Source organism: Bos javanicus, chromosome 3 (genome assembly GCF_032452875.1).
Source record: "Bos javanicus breed banteng chromosome 3, ARS-OSU_banteng_1.0, whole genome shotgun sequence".
Lineage (NCBI taxonomy): Eukaryota > Metazoa > Chordata > Mammalia > Artiodactyla > Bovidae > Bos > Bos javanicus.
In genome coordinates this window covers 1,858,749-1,877,063 of record NC_083870.1, presented here as the reverse complement: position 1 = coordinate 1,877,063, position 18,315 = coordinate 1,858,749, and the positions used below count along the sequence as shown (strand labels likewise).

Sequence of the window (18,315 nt, the reverse complement as noted above, 5' to 3'; positions counted from 1 at the left end):
TTATTCATTTATTCCTTCTTGTGCTGGGTCTTTACTGCTGTGCGTGGGTTTCCTCTAGTTGTGGTGCACGGGCTTCTCACTGTGGTGGCTGCTCTCGTTGCGGAGCATGGGCCCTAGGGTGAGTGGGCTTCAGTAGTTGAGGCCCATGAGCTTAGTTGCCCCACCACATATGGACTCTTCCTGGACAGAGATTGAACCTATGTCTCCTGTTTTGGCAGGTGGATTCTCCACCACTGTCCCACCAGGGAAGTCCTAAAGTCTAACAGTTTCACTGGGGTATGTCTCTGAGTTCATTATTGCAGGTCAGTTTTCCCAGGTCTTTGGCAGCCCCCTTTTAGTGTGCAGAATCAGGTCTTATTTCTGGATATTTTTCTTAGATTGTAGTGTAATATTTTTTTCTATTTCATTTTTCTTAAGGATGTCTGATATATGTATGTTTGGTTTATTTTACCTATCTTTATGGTCACTCTTTCTCACCCCTGTTTCATCTTTCATTAATCTCTTATTCTCATGTTAGTTTTCCAGTTTCTTTAGTTTTTCACTTCTCATTTGTATCTGTTCTTCCTTAGGTAGTTTGAAATTCAGTTATTTTCCTATATGATTTTTCTTTTCTGAGTTTTGTCAACCCTTATGTCTTATTTTTGTTCTTAGTTTTGAAGTTTCTTATTTAGGCCATGTTTTCATATTATCAGGATTTTTGTTTGAGGATATTTAATTCGTATATTAATAACAGTGTAGAATGTGTGTGTGGTCGCTAAGTAGTATCCAACTCTTTGCAACCCCATGGACTGCAACCCTCCAGGCTCCTCTGTCCATGGGATTTCCCAAGCAAAGGTACTGGAGTGGGTTGCCATTTTCTTTGTACAGGGGATCTTCCTGACCCAGGGATCAAACGTGCATCTCCTGCATTGGCGGGTGGATTTTTATGTTGTTGTTTTTTACTACTGAGCCACCCTGGAAGTCCTTGTTCTGTTATGGAGTTACGTTACAGTTTTCTTCTCCTTCGTGTTTTTTTTGGGGGGGGGTGGGGGTTGGGCAGGAGTGAGGGTGGGGAGAGTTATCAGTGACAGTGATTCTCGTTTTCTGTTTTCTCCTGCAGTGGCTTTGTGTTGTTCCTTTGCATTTCTTGGACAGAGGTGGTTATTTCCGGTGGTTTGAAATGTATAGTTTAAGTGCTCCCTCTTCTGTCGGTGTAAAATAAAGTATGGTTTCTTTGAATGCTTTCAGGGCGGTGGGGGTGTGGTTATGTCTTTACTTTTTTTTTTTCTTCTGCTTTCCTTGTTCTGGAAAATATTAAATTTCCCCCTCTTTGCTTTTTTACCCCTCACACAATCTCTGAAGGACTTTTTCCTCTTGCCTTCTGCTGGCTAGAAACATTGCCTTCCAGGCCGCCTTCTAGAGTCTTCAGGCACTTTTAAATCCCTTTCCTGTAGTCAGTGCTCTGATCTTACCAGGATTCTGAATATTTATGGACCTCTTCATTGTGGGAATGATTATGATTTAATCTTGGGCTCTTCATTTCCCTTCTCTCTTCCCTCATGTTTTCTGGGCTCCACTCTCTATATGAAGTTATGTAAAGGCTTGGGTGTGAACTTGAGAAATGACTCCATTGGAAATTAAGAGGTGGTTTTTTTTCCCTCTATTTATAGGTAACTGATGCTTGTAGTCTTACAATGTTCTCTTAGTTATGCTGCAGGCCTGTACTTTGTTTTGTTTATTCTTGTTAGGCTTTAAGTTTATGGATGATGTATTAGGATATTTAGATTTATATACCATTGCCTCAGCCACTCACTAAAGTATGCCTAAAATTTCATATCCAGAATCATTGTCTGTGTTTTTAGAGTTTATTGTCTCTGTGCCATCCAGAGTGGTAGTGCAGCATTTCTTAAAAGATAACTGCACTATTATCTCAGGATTTTCTACCAAGCCAGTGATAGACACCTTTTATGCAGATTTTGACGCTGATTCTTTCTTGATCTTGTGAGATAATATCAATAGAAGATTTCAGAGACAAATCAATATTTTCTCAATGGTTTATTGACTAAAATTTTGAAAGATTACAGTTGTTAGATAATCAAGAATAATAAGCAAATATATATTCAAATGAGAAACAGAGTCACAGATACAGAAGGCAGACTAGAGTGGTTACCAAAGGGAAAGAGGGTGAAGGAGGAAGAAATTTAGGAGTATGGGATGATCAGATTCAAACTAATATATACATAATAGATACACAACAAGGATATACTGTATGGCACAGGGAATTACTATACCATTATCTAGTAATAACCTGTAATGGAATATAATCTGTGAAAATACCAAATCACTATGCTGTGTACCTAAAACTCACACAATATTGTAAATCAACTATACTGCAATAAAAATAAAAATACTACATATGACTTCTTTGAAAAATAAAAAATGTGTACTTGTTTAGGCAATTTCCACTATTTCTAGACTGACCAATAGCAATTGTAGAATGCTTTACTTTGTATGTTGCATTTCACCTTCAGTTAAAATGTGAAAAAATCATTTTAGAATTGAAGAAACAGAGTTGAGTCTCAGATTATGTACGGGCTGCAACAGGAATAGTGTCGCTTTGGCGTAAGGCGTTTTGGGGGGTCTGTGCCATGGGATCCTATTAAAGACAGAACCATTACATAGAACTTTAAGCACTGTAATGACGCATTTCTTTGGAAAGGATGGATCTGCCTTTTCCTGAGCTTCATAATGTCGTATGATTCTGAATACATATATTCAGAAGATTTCAAATGGTATCTTACAAAGGAGTTCTGGTTTTAGTGGACAACAGAAACTGTTGTTAGAATCTGTTAGTTAATATAAGCTGATAGGACTCAGTTCATATAAGCTAGATATGACTCATTTCAAACACTGCTCTTAAACTTCTTAAAGTTTATGAAAATTTGTAGTAAATTTTTGATAAATATTGTCTCTACCTCCAGGAGAAATGGGTGGGTTTTATATTGGTGAAATTGAATACAGTTGCATAAAAACAGTAGCAAGAGTCTTAAACAGGCTGTTAATGACAATCATGTTATTTTGAAGGCTAGAATATTTATAACTTTTATAAATTCCCCCCATTCTCCTTGTTGTTTCCTGTCATAATTGTCCTTTGACTATGACCTGCTGACTGAAACAAGGCAGCTTTTATTTAATCAACAAATATTTACTAAGCATGTCCCAATAAGTGTCCTAGGCACTTACCAAACATATAGTGGTGAATGAGATTAATATGGTCTCTGCTTTCATGCAGCTCACAGTTAAGTGGGAAAGAGAAACATCCTGTTAAAAAAAAAAAAAAAAGTGGTTTTAACTGTGATCAGTGATAAGGAAGTCAGCAGGGTACTATAGTAAGAAATACTGTGCAGAAAGGTAGACTGCTTCCTAGAATGTTAAGGAGACTTTTTTGATAACATTAAAACTGAGATCTTAAGCAAGAGGAGAGAAGCAGCCTTGCTAAAAATAGAAGGAACAGCATCCTGAGCAGAGGGTTGCAAAGACCTTGAGGTGAAAACTTGGTGTTTACTGGAAGCTGTTAGACAATCTGTGTGTCCCACTGGAGAGTTAGTGAGCAAAGGGGAGATTTCATAAGATGAGATGGAAGCAATAAGCAAGGACCATAAAGATAGGGCCTTGTTAGCTAAGGGAAAGAATTTTATCAAATTAGAGAATCAACAGGATTAGCTAAGATTTCTAAAAATTTGTGAGTATTTAACAAATGTATTAGGAGAGGTCAAGAAAGACGGTATGGAGCGTGTACTTATTAGTTATTTCTCTGGTCCATGTAAGAAATGACTTGAACAAGGATGATGACAGCAAAGTTAGGGCTGAGTAAGTAGCTGTCAGATTGGTCAAAATCAGTGGACCTTGCTGATGGGCTGGGTACAGGAAGAGAGGATGAAAAGAGGAAGACCTAAAGGCAGTGCACAGGTTTCTAGTGTAGACCTCAGAGTAGAGGAGGAAGTGAAAGAGGAGGAAGTTTAGAATATGTTGAGGCCCTGGTGAGGCAAGTTCTAGAAATAGTATGTAAGCAGCTGGTCGTTCTGGCCTAGAACTCAGTGGAAAAGTTTGGATAATGTCAGCATTCGTTTCACTATATTTCAGGCACTGTTCTGGATACTGAAGATGCAATGAAGAAAGCCAAATCCTCTGCCTAAATGGATCTTATAGGGTATAGATGAGATCATCTAGGCAGAGGATGCAGAGAGAAGGAGCCCAGCACAGAGCCCTCACAAACTCTGACATTTTCAAGCTGGGGAGAGATTGACTTTTTGATCTTCTAGAACCTTTCAGCCCACCGTTGCTGTCTATATAAATCATCATAGCCAATCATCAGTGTTAATGAGGGTTGAAGAGATGAAGAGAAAACCTAGGATTATAGATGCAGTAATTTCACAAATCTTACTGGGGTGCTTGTTGGTGGGGCAGAAGTGTTAGCTTGCTTTGTTTCCCTGGATTATCTCATCCTTTTGGGTTGGGAGTTGTGATCCTCCTCTTGTTGTTGAGTCACTCAGTCGTGTCTGACCCTGCGAACCCATGAATTGCAGCACTCCGGGCTTCCCTCTCCTTCTCCATCTCCCTGTGATCTTCCTATGTGGACCTTTCTTGTGTTGCAGGCTTTCCTTGAATGTCTGATTGTCCTTGGCTCTGTTCACATTTTAGAATGAGGCTGTAAATAAGTGCTCACAGAATAAGTGATCTGTGTTGTCCAGTGGGGACTGTCAACTGACCAAGCTTTGCTAAGGGAAAGCAGACAAGGAGCTGGTTGTAAAGCTGGAGGTGGAATCATGAACTCCAGAATCGTGAGGGTTTCTCCCTGATTTCCAGCACCCATGCCTGCTGCCTACTTCTCCAAGAACAGGTCACTTCTGTGCATGGAGTCAGGGAAGTTAACTGTTCTCTGTACAGAAGAAGTCCAGTCTCATAGCTTGCCTCTGCTCTCTGGCCAGGGACATGTCCATGAGTTCAGAGCTTCTCCAGAGGTCCATAGGTAGATTCGCGCCTGTGCTGCCTGTTCCCTGGGCACTGAAGGCTGGGACTTCGTTTGTCTAGTTCCGTCGGTTATCACTCCTTCATTTACTTTCTATATCCTACAGATTTGTTAAACTCTCTTCCTTGGAGGCCTCTTCCTGTTTTCTCCTTTATTGTGGGCATCTACTACTATGACTGTTCGACTTTCATTTTGATAGGTCTTAAGAGCAAGAGGAGATAAATGTAGGCGTTCTGAGCCAGAAGCATTCATAATTTTAAGAGGTGCAGTTTTCTATTTTGATATCACTTGAGAAGCTTTTTCTTAGTCCAACTTGAGGTTTTGATATTTAACAAATAAAACTTTTGTATATAAGGCATGAGACTAGGTTCTGTGGGAAACAAGGGAAAGAGTAACAGGATTGCCCTTGCCCTCAGAGTCTCCTGTCTGATAAGAGCAGTAAAGCACATTATGTGTGAGTTATATATGATAATTTCTGAAAATTCTTAAAGAATTTCAAAAGATTATGATAAATCACATGAGGGAGGAATTGCCTCATGTATTTAATATATGAAGTACTTGATAGAATAAATGTTTTACTTGCTTCTTCTGGAAAGATGGATAGAATTTCTTTTTTTTTTTTGATATTTATGATTTTTTAAATTTTATTTTTAAACTTTACAAATTGTATTAGTTTTGTCAAATATCAAAATGAATCCGCCACAGAATTTCTATGAGCAGAAATTTGGGTTAAAGGGAGGACCTTTCCAAAAGAATAACATGGCCTGAGCAGTGATTCAGAGTTGAAAACACAGAAAGTCTGATTGAGAAAAAGCAGTGAGTCAGTTTGACTAGAGTAGAGGACATCAGTAACTGTCAGATGACAGTGGTTCCTGAGAAAGGGAAAGGCAGGCCTATCCTTGAAAAGGAGGAAACTTAGCCCTGAAATAAGAGGAAAAGAGATCAGAGACCTTGGGATATCAAGGGAAGAGTGCAAAAGTCCTCTATGCTGCACATAATTTTAATGGATAAGATAGTTTTGAAACTTCGGGAGTGAGTTGCAGACTTAACAGACATACTCACTTATGATCTTATGTTATTACTTTAGAGTGGAACTTCGTAAAGGAAGCACATTGGAAATGTATTAAAGTTGAAGCTAGATTTGAGGTTGCATAATGCATATTAGCATAACAGTATACAAAGTTCTGATTATTGACAGTTTTTAGAATGAATAGTCCTTTACTAGAAGATACATTCATCTTTTGGGATAATTTGGAGGAAGATCAGTAAGTATAAATAAAACCAGATCAAAATAATGTCCTTTTTAACAGTATGATGAGATTTGGAGACATTTTTCCCTGGAGTCAGATTTTTCTGGGGTTTTTGTTGTTGTTATAATATTTTTAATTGCTTTCACTTAAAATATGATCTCCAATGGAAAATGTGTATATTAAGTAGGTGCTCTTGGGAATTAAGATCTGAACAAGGGGCAAAACTGGAAACTTAAAATTTCTTGATTCCACATGGACACGTGAGAACTAGATTTAGTTTTCTTTTGTTTGTTTCTTACTGGAGTGTAGTTAACTTATAAGGTTGAGTTAGTTTCAGGTGTACAACCTGGTGATACAGTTATAGATACATGTATCTATTCTTCTTCAGATTCTGTTTCCCATGTAAATTAGTACAGAGTATTGAGTAGAACTTCCCGTGCTGTACAGTAGGTCCTCCTTGGTTCTCTCTCTGGTACACAATAGTGTGTATGTGTTAATCCTAGCCTTCTAATTTATCCCTCCACCCTCACCTTTCCCCTTAGGTAATTGTAAGTTTATTTTCTAGCTCCGTGTGTCTGTTTCTGTTTTATAAATAAGTACATTTTTATGTTTTTTTTAGATTCCACATACACTTAAATGGGCAAATGTCATATAATATTTGTCTTTCTCTGGCTTACTTCACTTAGATATGATAATATCTAGGCCATCCATGTTACTGCAAATGGCATCATTTCATTCTTTATGGCTGAGTAATATTTCATTGTGTGTGTGTATCACATTTTTGTCCATTCTTCTGTTAATGGACATTTAGGTTGCTTCTGTGTCCTGGCTGTTGGAAATAATGCTGCAGTGAACATTGGGGCACATGTATCTTTCTGAAATATCATTTCTCTGGAAATATGCCCAGGAGTAGGATTGTAGGATCATATGGTAGGTCTGTCTTTAGCGTTTTTAAGGAACCTTCATCCTCTTCTCCAAAGTGGTTATACCAATTTACATTCCCACCAACAGTGTATGAGCGTTCCCTTTTCTCCACACCCTCTCCAGCATTTATTGTTTGTAGAATTTTTGATGATGGCCATTCTGACCAGTGTGAGGTGAAACCTCTTCATAGTTTTGCTTTGCGTTTCTCCAATAGTTAGTGATACTGAGCATATTTTAATGTGTTTGTTGGCCATCTTTATGTCTTCTTTGGAGAACTTTCTGTTTAGGTCTTCTGCCCATTTTGTGGTTAGGTTGTTTGGTTTTGATACTGAACTTGCAAGAGCTGTTTGTATATTTTGAAGATTAATCCCTTGTTGGTTGCTTTGTTTGCAAATATTTTCTCACATTCTGGGTGTTGTCTTTTTGTCTTGTTTATGACTTTCTTTGCTGTGCAAAAACTTTTAGGTTTCATCAGGTCCCAGTTATTCTTTTTGTTTTTATTTTCTATATGAGGTGGGTCAGAAGAGAGATTGTGGTGATTTTTATGTAAGAGTTGTTCTACCTGTGTTTTCTTCTAAGTTTATAATAGTTGGTCTTACATTGAGGTCTTTAATCCATTTTATTTTTATGTATGATGTTAGAGAATGTTCTAATTTCATTTCCTTTACATTCCAGTTTTCCCAGCACCTCTCAATGAAGAGACTATCTTTTCTCCATTATATATTTTTGCCTCCTTCAGGTCAGTTGCTCAGTCATGTCCGACTCTGCGACCGCATGGACTGCAGCATGCCAGGCCTCCCTGTCCATCACCAGCTCCCAGAGTTTACTCAAACTCATGTACACTGAGTCAGTGATGCCAACCAACCGTCTCATCCTCTGTCGTCCCCTTCTCCTCCTTCCTTCAATCTTTCCCAGAATCAGGGTCTTTTCCAAGAGTCAATTATTTGCCCTCAGGTGGCCAAAGTATTGGAGTTTCAGTTTCAGCATCAGTCCTTCCAATGATTATTCGGGACTGATTTCCTTAAGGATGGACTGGTTGGATCTCCTTGCAGTCCAAGGGACTCTCAAGAGTCTTCTCCAACACCACAGTTCAAAAGCACCAATTCTTCGGTGCTCAGCTTTCTCTATAGTCCAACTCTCACATCCATACATGACTACTGGAAAAACCATAACACTGACTAAATGGATCTTTGCTGGCAAAATAATGTCTCTGCTTTTTAATATGCTATCTAGGTTGGTCATAACTTTTCTTCCAAGGAGCAAGCGTCTTTTAATTTCATGGCTGCAGTCACCATCTGCAGTGATTTTAGAGCCCCCCAAAATAAAGTCTTCTCACTGTTTCCACTGTTTTCCCATCTGTTTGCCATGAAGTGATGGGACCAGATGCCATGATCTTAGTTTTCTGAATGTTGAGTTTTAAGCCAACTTTTTCACTCTCCTCTTTCACTTTCATCAAGAGGCTCTTTGGTTCCTCCTCTTCACTCTGCCATAAGGGTGATGTCATCTGCATATCTGAGGTTACTGATATTTCTCCCTGGAATCTTGATTCCAGCTTGTGCTTCATCCAGTCCAGCATTTCTTATGATGTATTCTGCATATAAGTTAAATAAGCAGGGTGACAATATACAGCCTTGATGTACTCCTTTCCTGTTTTGGAACCAATCTGTTCCATGTCCAGTTCTAACTGTTACTTCTTGACCTGCACTCAGATTTCTCAGGAGGCAGGTCAGGTGGACTGGTATTCCCATCTCTGTAAGAATTTTCCACAGTTTTTTGTGATCCACAAAGTCAAAGGCTTTGGCATAGTCAGTAAGCAGAAATAGATGTTTTTCTGGAAGTCTCTTGCTTTTTCGATGATCCAGCAACTGTTGGCAATTTGATCTCTGGTTCCTCTGCCTTCTCTAAATCCAGCTTGAATATCTGGAAGTCCACAGTTCACGTACTGTTGAAGCCTGGCTTGGAGAATTTTGAGCATTACTTTACTAGCGTGTGAGATGAGTGCAATTGTGCAGTAGTTTGAGCATTCTTTGGCATTGCCTTTCTTTGAGATTGAAATGAAAACTGACCTTTTCTAGTCCTGTGGCCACTGCTGAGTTTTCCAAATTTGCTGGCATATTGAGTGCAGCACTTTCACAGCATCATCTTTCAGAATTTGAAATAGCTCAACGGGAATTCCATCACCTCCACTAGCTTTGTTCATAGTGATGCTTTCTAAGGCCCACTTGACTTCATATTCCAGGATGTCTGGCTCTAGGTGAGTGATCACACCATTGTGATTATCTTGGTCATGAAGATCTTTTTTGTACAGTTCTTTTGTGTATTCCTGCCACCTCTTCTTAATATGTTCAGCTCCTCTTAGGTCCATACCATTTCTGTCCTTTATCGAGCCCATCTTTGCATGAAATGTTCCCTTGGTATCTCTAATTTTCTTGAAGAGATCTCTAGTCTTTTGCATTCTATTGTTTTCGTCTATTCTTTGCGTTGATCGCTGTGGAAGGCTTTCTTATCTCTCCTTGCTATTCTTTAGAACTCTCCATTTAGATGGGTGTATCTTTCATTTTCTCCTTTGCCTTTTGCTTCTCTTCTTTTCATGGTTATTTGTAAGGCCTCCTCAGACAACCATTTTGCTTCATGCATTTCTTTTTATTGGGGATGGTCTTGATCACTGCCTCCTGTACAGTGTTACACACCTCCATCGATATTTCATCAGGCACTCTATCATATCTAATCCCTTGAATCTATCTCTCACTTCCACTGTATAATCATAAGGGAGTTGATTTAGGTTGTACCTGAATGGTCTAATGGGTTTCCCTGCTTTCTTGAGTTTAAGTATGAATTTGACAATAACAAGTTCATGATCTGAGCCACAGTCAGCTCCCGGTCTTGTTTTTGGTGACTGTATAGAGTGTCTCCATCTTTGGCTGCAAAGAATATAATCAATCTGATTTCAGTGTTGACCATCTGGTGATGTCCATCTGTGGAGTCTTATGTGTTGTTGGAAGAGGGTGTTTGCTATGACCAGTGCATTTTCTTGGCAGATTGTATTAGCCTTTGCTCTACTTCATTCTATTGGAGAAGGAAATGGCAACCCACTCCAGTATTCTTGCCTGGAGGATCCCAGGGACAGAGGAGCCTAGTGGGCTGCCATCTATGGGGTCGCACAGAGTCGGACATGACTGAAGTGACTTAGCAGCAGTAGCAGCTACTTCATTCTGTACTCCAAGGCAAAAGTTGCCTGTTACTCCAGGTATATCTTAACTCCCTACTTTTTCATTCCAGTCCCCTATAATGAAAAGGACATTGTTTTTGGGTATTAGTTCTAGAAAGTCTTGTAGGTCTTCATAGAACTGTTCAACTTCAGCTTGTTCAGCATTACTGGTCAGGGCATAGACTAGTATTACTGTGATATTGAATGGTTTGCCTTGGAAATGAACAGAGGTCATTCTGTCGTTTTTGAGATTGCATCCAAGTACTGCATTTCAGACTCTTGTTGACTATGATGGCTACTCCATTTCTTCTAAGGGATTCTTGCCCACAGTAGTAGATATAATAGTCATCTGAGTTAAATTCACCCATTCCAGTCCATTTTAGTTCATTGATTCCTAAAATCAGTGTTCAGTCTTGCCATCTCCTGTTTGACCATTTCCAATTTGCCTTGATTCATGGACCTAACATTCCAGGTTCCTATGCAATATTGCTCTTTACAGCTTCAAACCTTACCTCCATCACCAGTCACATCCAGAATGGAGTGTTGTTTTTGCTTTGGCTCCATCTCTTCATTCTTTCTAGAGTTATTTCTCCACTGATCTCCAGTAGCATATTGGGTACCTGCTGAGCTGGGGAGTTCCTCTTTCAGTGTCCTGTCTTTTTGCCTTTTCATACTGTTCCTGGGGTTCTCAAGGCAAACTGTTCATGGGATTCTCTCTTGCCTCCTGCTGTAAATTGATCCTAGGTGTGTGGGTTTATTTCTGGGCTTTCTGTCCTGTTCAGTTGATCTATAACTCTCTACTTGTGCCATTTATTGTTGTTGTTACTGTTCAGTCGCTAAGTCGTGTCCACCTGTATGCGCTCCCATGGACTGCAGCACGCCAGGTGTCCCTGTCCTTCACTGTCTCCCAGAGTTTGCTCAAACTCACGTCCATTGAGTCAGTGATGCCACCCAACCATCTTATCCTCTGTTTCTGTTTCTCCTTTGCCCTCAATCTTCCCCAGAATCAGGGTCTTTCCAGTGAGTTGACTCTTCACATCAGGTGCCCAAAGTATTGGAGCTTTAGCATATTCAAGGTTGATTTCCTTTAGGATTGACTGGTTTGATCTCATTGATGTCCAAAGGACTCTCAAGGGTCTTCTCCTGTACTACAGTTCAAAGGCATCGATTCTTCAGCACTCAGCCTTCCTTATGGTTCAACTCTCACATCCATACATGAGTACTGGAAAAACCATAGCTTTGACTAGATGGACCTTTGTCAGCAAAGTGATTTCTATACTTTTTAATACACTGTCTAGGTGTGTTGTGAGAAGGCTATGGCACCCCACTCCAGTACTCTTGCCTGGAAAATCCCATGGATGGAGGAGCCTGGTAGGCTGCAGTCCATGGGGTCGCTAGGAGTCAGACACGACTGAGCGACTTCACTTTCAGTTTTCACTTTCATGCATTGGAGAAGGAAATGGCAACCCACTCCAGTGTTCTTTGCCTCGAGAATCCCAGGGATGGGGGAGCCTGGCGGGCTGCGGTCTATGGGGTCCCACAGAGTCAGACATGACTGAAGTGACTTAGCAGCTTAGCAGCAGCAGATTTATTGTAGCTGTTCTTCCTGAGAGCAAGCATCTTTAAATTTTGTGGCTGCAGTCACCGTCTGCAGTGATTTGGAGCCCAAGAAAATAAAGTCTGTCACTGTTTCCCCATCTATTTGCCTGGATGTCATGATCTTTGTTTTTTGCATGTTGAGTTTCAAGCCAGCTTTTTCACTCTCCTCTTTCACCTTCATCAAGAGGCTCTTCAGTTCCTCTTCACTTTCTGCTGTTAAAGTGATATCATCTGCAAACCTGTGGTTGTTGATATTTCTCCCAGCAATCTTGATTCCAGGTTGTGATTCATCCACCCCAGCATTTTGCAGGATGTACTCTGCTTTGTATGTTAAATCAGCAGTGTGACAGCATATAGTCTTGATATAGTCCTTTCCTAGTTTGGAACCAGTCCATTGTTCCATGTTCAGTTCTAACTGTTGTTTCTCATCATGTGTACAGGTTTCTCAGGAGGCGTGTAATGTGGTCTGAGATTCCCATCTCATTAAGAATATTCCAGTTTGTTGTGATACACACAGTCAAAGGCTTTAGCATAGTCAGAGAAGCAGAAGTAGGTGTTTTTTTAAAATTCCCTTGCTTTTTCTATGATCCAGAGTATGTTGGCAATTTGAGATCTGGTTCCTCTGCCTTTTCCAGATCCAGCTTGTACATCTGGAAGTTCTCAATTCACATACTCTTGAAGTCTAGCTTGAACGATTTTGAGCATAATCTAGCTGGCGTGTAAAATGAGTACAATTGTACAGTAATTGTACATTCTTTGGCATTGCCTTTCTTTGGGATTGGAATGAAAACTGACACTTTTCACTCCCTTGGACACTGCTGAGTTTTCCAAATTTGCTGGCATAATGAGTGCAGCACTTTCAGAACATCATCTTTAAGGATTTGAAATAGCTTAGCTGGAAAGGCATCACCTCCACTAGCTTTGTTCATAGTAATGCTTTCTAAGGTCCACTTGACTTCACACTCCAGGATGTCTAGCTCTAGGTGAGTGATCACACCATCATAGTTATCTGGGTCATTAAGAGCTTTTTTTGTACAGATCTTCTGTGTAGTCTTGCCACCTCTTCTTAACCTCTTCTGCTTCTGTTAGGTCCTTGCCGTTTTTGTCCTTTATTGTGGCCATCTGTGCATGAAATGTTCCCCTTTGTATGAAATGCCTCCATTTTGCTTAAAGAGATCTCTAGTCTTTCCCATTCTGTTATATTCCTCTATTTCTTTGCATTGCTCACTTAAGAAGGCTTTCTTATATCTCCTTACTATTATCTGGAACTCTGCATTCAGTTGGGTATATCTTTCCCTTTCTCCTTTGCCTTTCACTTCTTTTCTCAGCTATTTGTAAGGCCTCCTCAGACAACCATTTTGCCTTTTTGCATGTCTCTTTCTTGGGGATGGTTTTGGTCACCACCTCCTGTACAGTGTCACGAACCTCTGTCCATGGTTCTTCAGGCACTCCTCTACCAGATCTGGTCCCTTGAGTCTGTTAATCACTTCCACTGTATAAGCATAAGGGATTTGATTTAGGTCATTCCTGAATGTCTTAGTGGTTCTCCCTACTTTATTCAGCTTGAGCCTGAATTTTGCTATAAGGAGCTTATGATCTGAACCATAGTCAGCTCCAGGTCTTGTTTTTGCTGACTGTATAGAGCTTCTCCATCTTTGGCTACAAAGAATATAATCAGTCTGATGTCAGTATTGACCATCTGGTGATGTCCATGTGTGGAATCGCCTCTTGTGTTGCTGGAAAAGAGTGTTTTCTATGACCAGTGTGTTCTCTTGGCAAAACTCTGTTAGCCTTTGCCCTGCTTCATTTTGTACTCCAAGGTCAAACTTGCCTGTAATTCCAGGTGACTTCCTTCTTCCGCACTCCAGTCCCCTGTGATGAAAGGACACCTTTTTGGGTGTTAGTTCCAGTAGGTTCTGTAGGCCATCATAGAACCGTTCAGCTTCATGTTCTTCAGCATCAGTGATTGGGTCATTGACTTGGACAACAGACTGGTTCCAAATAGGAAAAGGAGTACGTCAAGGCTGTATATTGTCACCCTGCTTATTTAACTTACATTCAGATTACATCATGAGAAACGCTGGGCTGGAAGAAACACAAGCTGGATCAAGATTGCTGGGAGAAATATCAATAACCTCAGATATGCAGATGACACCACCCTTATGGCAGAAAGTGAAGAGGAACTAAAGAGCCTCTTGATGAAAGTGAAAGAGGAGAGTGAAAAAGCTGGCTTAAAACTCAACATTCAGAAAACTAAGATCATGGTATCTGGTCCCATTACTTCATGGGAAATAGATGGGAAAAGAGTGGAAACTGTGTCAGACTTTATTTTTGGGGGCTCCAAAATCACTGCAGATGGTGATTGAAGCCAGGAAATTAAAAGACGCTTACTCCTTGGAAGGAAAGTTATGACCAACCTAGACAGCATATTGAACAGCAGAGCTATTACTTTGCCAACAAAGGTCCGTCTAGTCAAGGCTATGGTTTTTCCAATGGTCATGTATGGATGTGAGAGTTGGACTGTGATGAAAGCTGAGCACCGAAGAATTGATGCTTTTGAACTGTGGTGTTGGAGAAGACTCTTGAGAGTCCCTTGGACTGCAAGGAGATCCAACCAGTCCATCCTAAAGGAGATCAGTACTGGGTGTTCATTGGAAGTACTGATGCTAAAGCTGAAACTCCAATACTCTGGCCACCTCATGTGAAGAGTTGACTCATTGGAAAAGACCCTGATGCTGAGAGGGATTGGGGGCAGGAGGTGAAGGGGACGACAGAGGATGAGATGGCTGGATGTCATTACCGACTCGATGGACGTGAGTTTAAGAGAACTCCTGGAATTGGTGATGGTAGGGAGGCCTGGTGTGCTGCAATTCATGGGATCATAAAGAGTCAGACACGACTGAGCGACTGAACTGAACTGAACTGTGATATTGAATGGTTTGCCTTGGAATTGAGCTGAGATCATTCTAGCATTTTTGAGATGACACCAAGTACTGCATTTTGGACTCCTTTGTTGACTGTGAGGGCTACTCCATTCCTTTAAGGTATTCTTGCCCACAGTTTTAGATATAATGATCATCTGAATTAATTCACGCATTCCTTTCCATTTTAGTTTACTGCTTTCTAAAATGTCAGTGTTCAGTTTTGCCATCTTCTGTTTGACTACATTCATTTAATCTTGACTCATGGACCTGACATTTCAGGTTCCTATGCATTATTATTCTTTATAGCATCGGACGTGACTTTTACCACCAGACACATCCATCGCTGGGCATTGTTTCCGCTTTGGCTCAGCCTCTTCATTCCTTCTGGAGCTATTGCTCCACTCTTCCCAGTAGCATATAGGGCACCTACCCAGCTGGAGAGTTCATCTCTCAATTTCATATCTTTTTGTCTTTTCATACTGTTCATGATGACTGTAGCTTTATAGTATAGTCTGAATCAAGGAATCTTATTTCTCCAGCTCTGTTTTTCTCTCAGGATTGCTTTGGCTGTTTGGGGTCTTTTGTATTTCCATAAAATATTAAGTCTTTTGTTCTTGATCTTCCATTGGTAATTTGACAGGGATTGTGTTGAAGCAGTAGACTGAGGTGGTATTTTGACAATATTGATTCTTCCAGTCCAATAACATGGTTTATATTTCTGTTTGTTGATGTCATCTTAGATTTTTTAATCAGTATCTTCTAGTTTTTGAACTTCAGTCCTTTTGCCTCCTTAGGTAGGTTTATTTTTAGGTGTTTTTTATTCTTTCTGATGTAATGATAAATGAGATTATTTCCTTCTCCTTATCTTTAGTGGTTAGTAGATAGACATGCAGTACTTACTGTTTACCGTGTTTATAATTTTTAAATGGAGATTCATGCTAAGTTGAGGCAAGCCTCCTATTGGATTGGCCAAACAGTTTGTTCATCTTTCAGAAAGCCCCAAACAAACTTTTTGGCCAACCCAGTATTATGCAGGTAATGCTGTTCTGAGCCTCAATAGACTTTGGCACTCGGGGGAAAGATATATGCAGGTTTATAGTGGTTCTTGTATGTATGTTGTTGGTCATTTTAACATCACTGCCTGAAGTCTTCACTCAAACATTCACTTTCTAGTCATACCTTCCCTGCCTAACTTATCTAAAATGTCACCCTTCTGTAGCATTTCATATCACCTTTTTGTTTTTTTTCCTTCTTAGAACTTATCATCTAACTTACTATATGTTATATCTACATATCTTTAATCTGACTTCCCCATTAGAAAGTAAGTTTTGTGTGCCTAAGTGTGTTTCACTCAATGCTGTATCCCTAATGCCTAGAACAAGCCTGGTAAGTAGTATGTATTCATTAAATGCTTGTTTTATGAATGCTTGCTAACCATAGTCACTAAATGTCTCCTGAACTCTCAGTTTATTTCCAGGTAAAATTTGTCTTTTATAGTTATGTGTTATTTGCAATATATCATGAATCTGCATCTGAGGAAGTAATGTAAAAAACTTGTTTTTTAAAAAATCTATTTTGTATGTTAAATTAGAAATTTTAGTATTTGAGTCATAATTGGAATCATTTAAGAAAAACTGACCCTAAGTAAGTTTGAAATTTAGCACATGAAAACTCATTAGATCAGGATATTAAAGTCTTTTTTTGTACAGGTGCAAGTGGCATGAAGAAAATGATATTCTCTTCTGTGCTCTAGCTGTTTGCAAGAAAATTGCGTAAGTTAAGAGTGTCTTCATAATACTCTAATCTGCACTGAATTCTTTGCAACTTTCCTTGTTGCTTTGACATATAGGATGCATCACTCCTCACCTCTGTTTCCACAGTTCCCTTTTAAAACAAGCGCTTTTTAAAATCATGTTACTTTTATTATCACTGTTACTACTTGTTGGTTGTAGTTACCACCTGAGCAATTTGACTGACCCTTCAGAGGCACTTAAGCTGAATTTTTCCTTCTAGGATTCCAATAGCAAAATCCCCTACTGTCATTAAGAACAGCACTTCCTTGTGAAGGTGCTCAAAAAATATAGACCCTTTTCTCCTCCTTTTGTCAGGAAGGTACTTGCAGCCTCAGATCTCTAGGTGCTCTGTTGATCACTTTATACAGCTGCTGATAGTTGGTCTGAGAATGAATAAGTGTTTAAGTATTAGCCCTCCTTCTGGTGTTGTTTCTTCCTGACTTAAGTATACGAGAATTCTGGTAATCTTTACACCCATTCCTGTTCTCTCATAATGAGGCTGATATTATATTTGCTAATCAAAGTATTGGTTACCACTGATGTACAATTTTATATGTGCTGCTACCAATTCCCATTTTTATTCAAATCTCTAAATTTATTTTTTCCAAGATTTACAATATCTCTCACATTGTTAGAAATTTTTAAAATGTGACTGCTGTTTAAATGAATTAGATAAGATTCTGATAATGAACATTTTGAATTCCTTTTTAAAGGTACTGCATCAGTAATTCTCTAGCCACTCTCTTTGGAATCCAGCTCACAGAGGCTCATGTACCGCTTCAAGATTACGAGGCCAGCAATAGTGTGACACCCAAAATGGTTGTGTTGGATGCAGGGCGTTACCAGGTAAGGAGCTGACTCTGGTGGCTGCTAGTTTCTTAGGTCCTGCTCAGTGTGGTCCTGGTCCATAACAGATAACGAGCTTTCCTTTTTTGGTTCTCTCTTCTCTCAAAAGTTTTTTTAATCCTTCATGGAATGTCAGTTTTTAATCCAATTGAATTTTGCATAAGATCATTTTCTTTCCTGGTGTATTTTTTCCTCTGGGGGACATTTGGCATTAGTCTTTATACAAAACACATTCAAACATTTATTCAAAAAATTATATGATACACATTTTTGAAGTAGATATTTTAAGTATGAGACCTGATTCAGGATTTGATTAGAGGCTAATATAATTTCTCTACCACCTCTCTTCCCTCCTTGCTATTTACTTACTCGTAGGCCTCGCTATACTGCTGAGAGCATAGCAGTTAAGAGTATGGGCTCTCTAGTTAGAATTCCTGAATTTCACTTCAGGCTCTGCTACATATAGGCTGTGTTACTGCGAGTTATTTGAACTTTCTGTGCTGATTTCTTATCTATAGAACAATAATAATAATGAGCTAGTAGTTGTAGGGTTGAATGTAGCAGTATACGAAAGTACCAAAAATTCTGCCTTAGAATATAGTAGATAATAAATAAGTATTGTTATTTTAAAATAGTCAATAAAATAGTGAAAGGGGAACCCCAAAATGGAATGAATGATTGATACAGATAACTACTAGTATCAATCTCAAAGGCACTACTTATGCTTAGCAAAAGCACCAGTCTCAAAAGGTTATATACTGTA

General features: G+C 39.4%; 1 protein-coding gene across 1 annotated transcript in view; it reads left to right on the top strand.

Annotated features, from left to right (window-relative positions):
• The window catches only part of MAEL (maelstrom spermatogenic transposon silencer), a 56,524-nt gene that overhangs the window by 34,736 nt on the left and 3,473 nt on the right, over positions 1-18,315 (top strand). The window contains exons 9-10 of the mRNA XM_061399511.1: positions 16,623-16,685; positions 17,420-17,552. Of these exons, the coding sequence (XP_061255495.1) occupies positions 16,623-16,685; positions 17,420-17,552 (196 nt within the window). The remainder of the gene's footprint in view (positions 1-16,622; positions 16,686-17,419; positions 17,553-18,315) is intronic.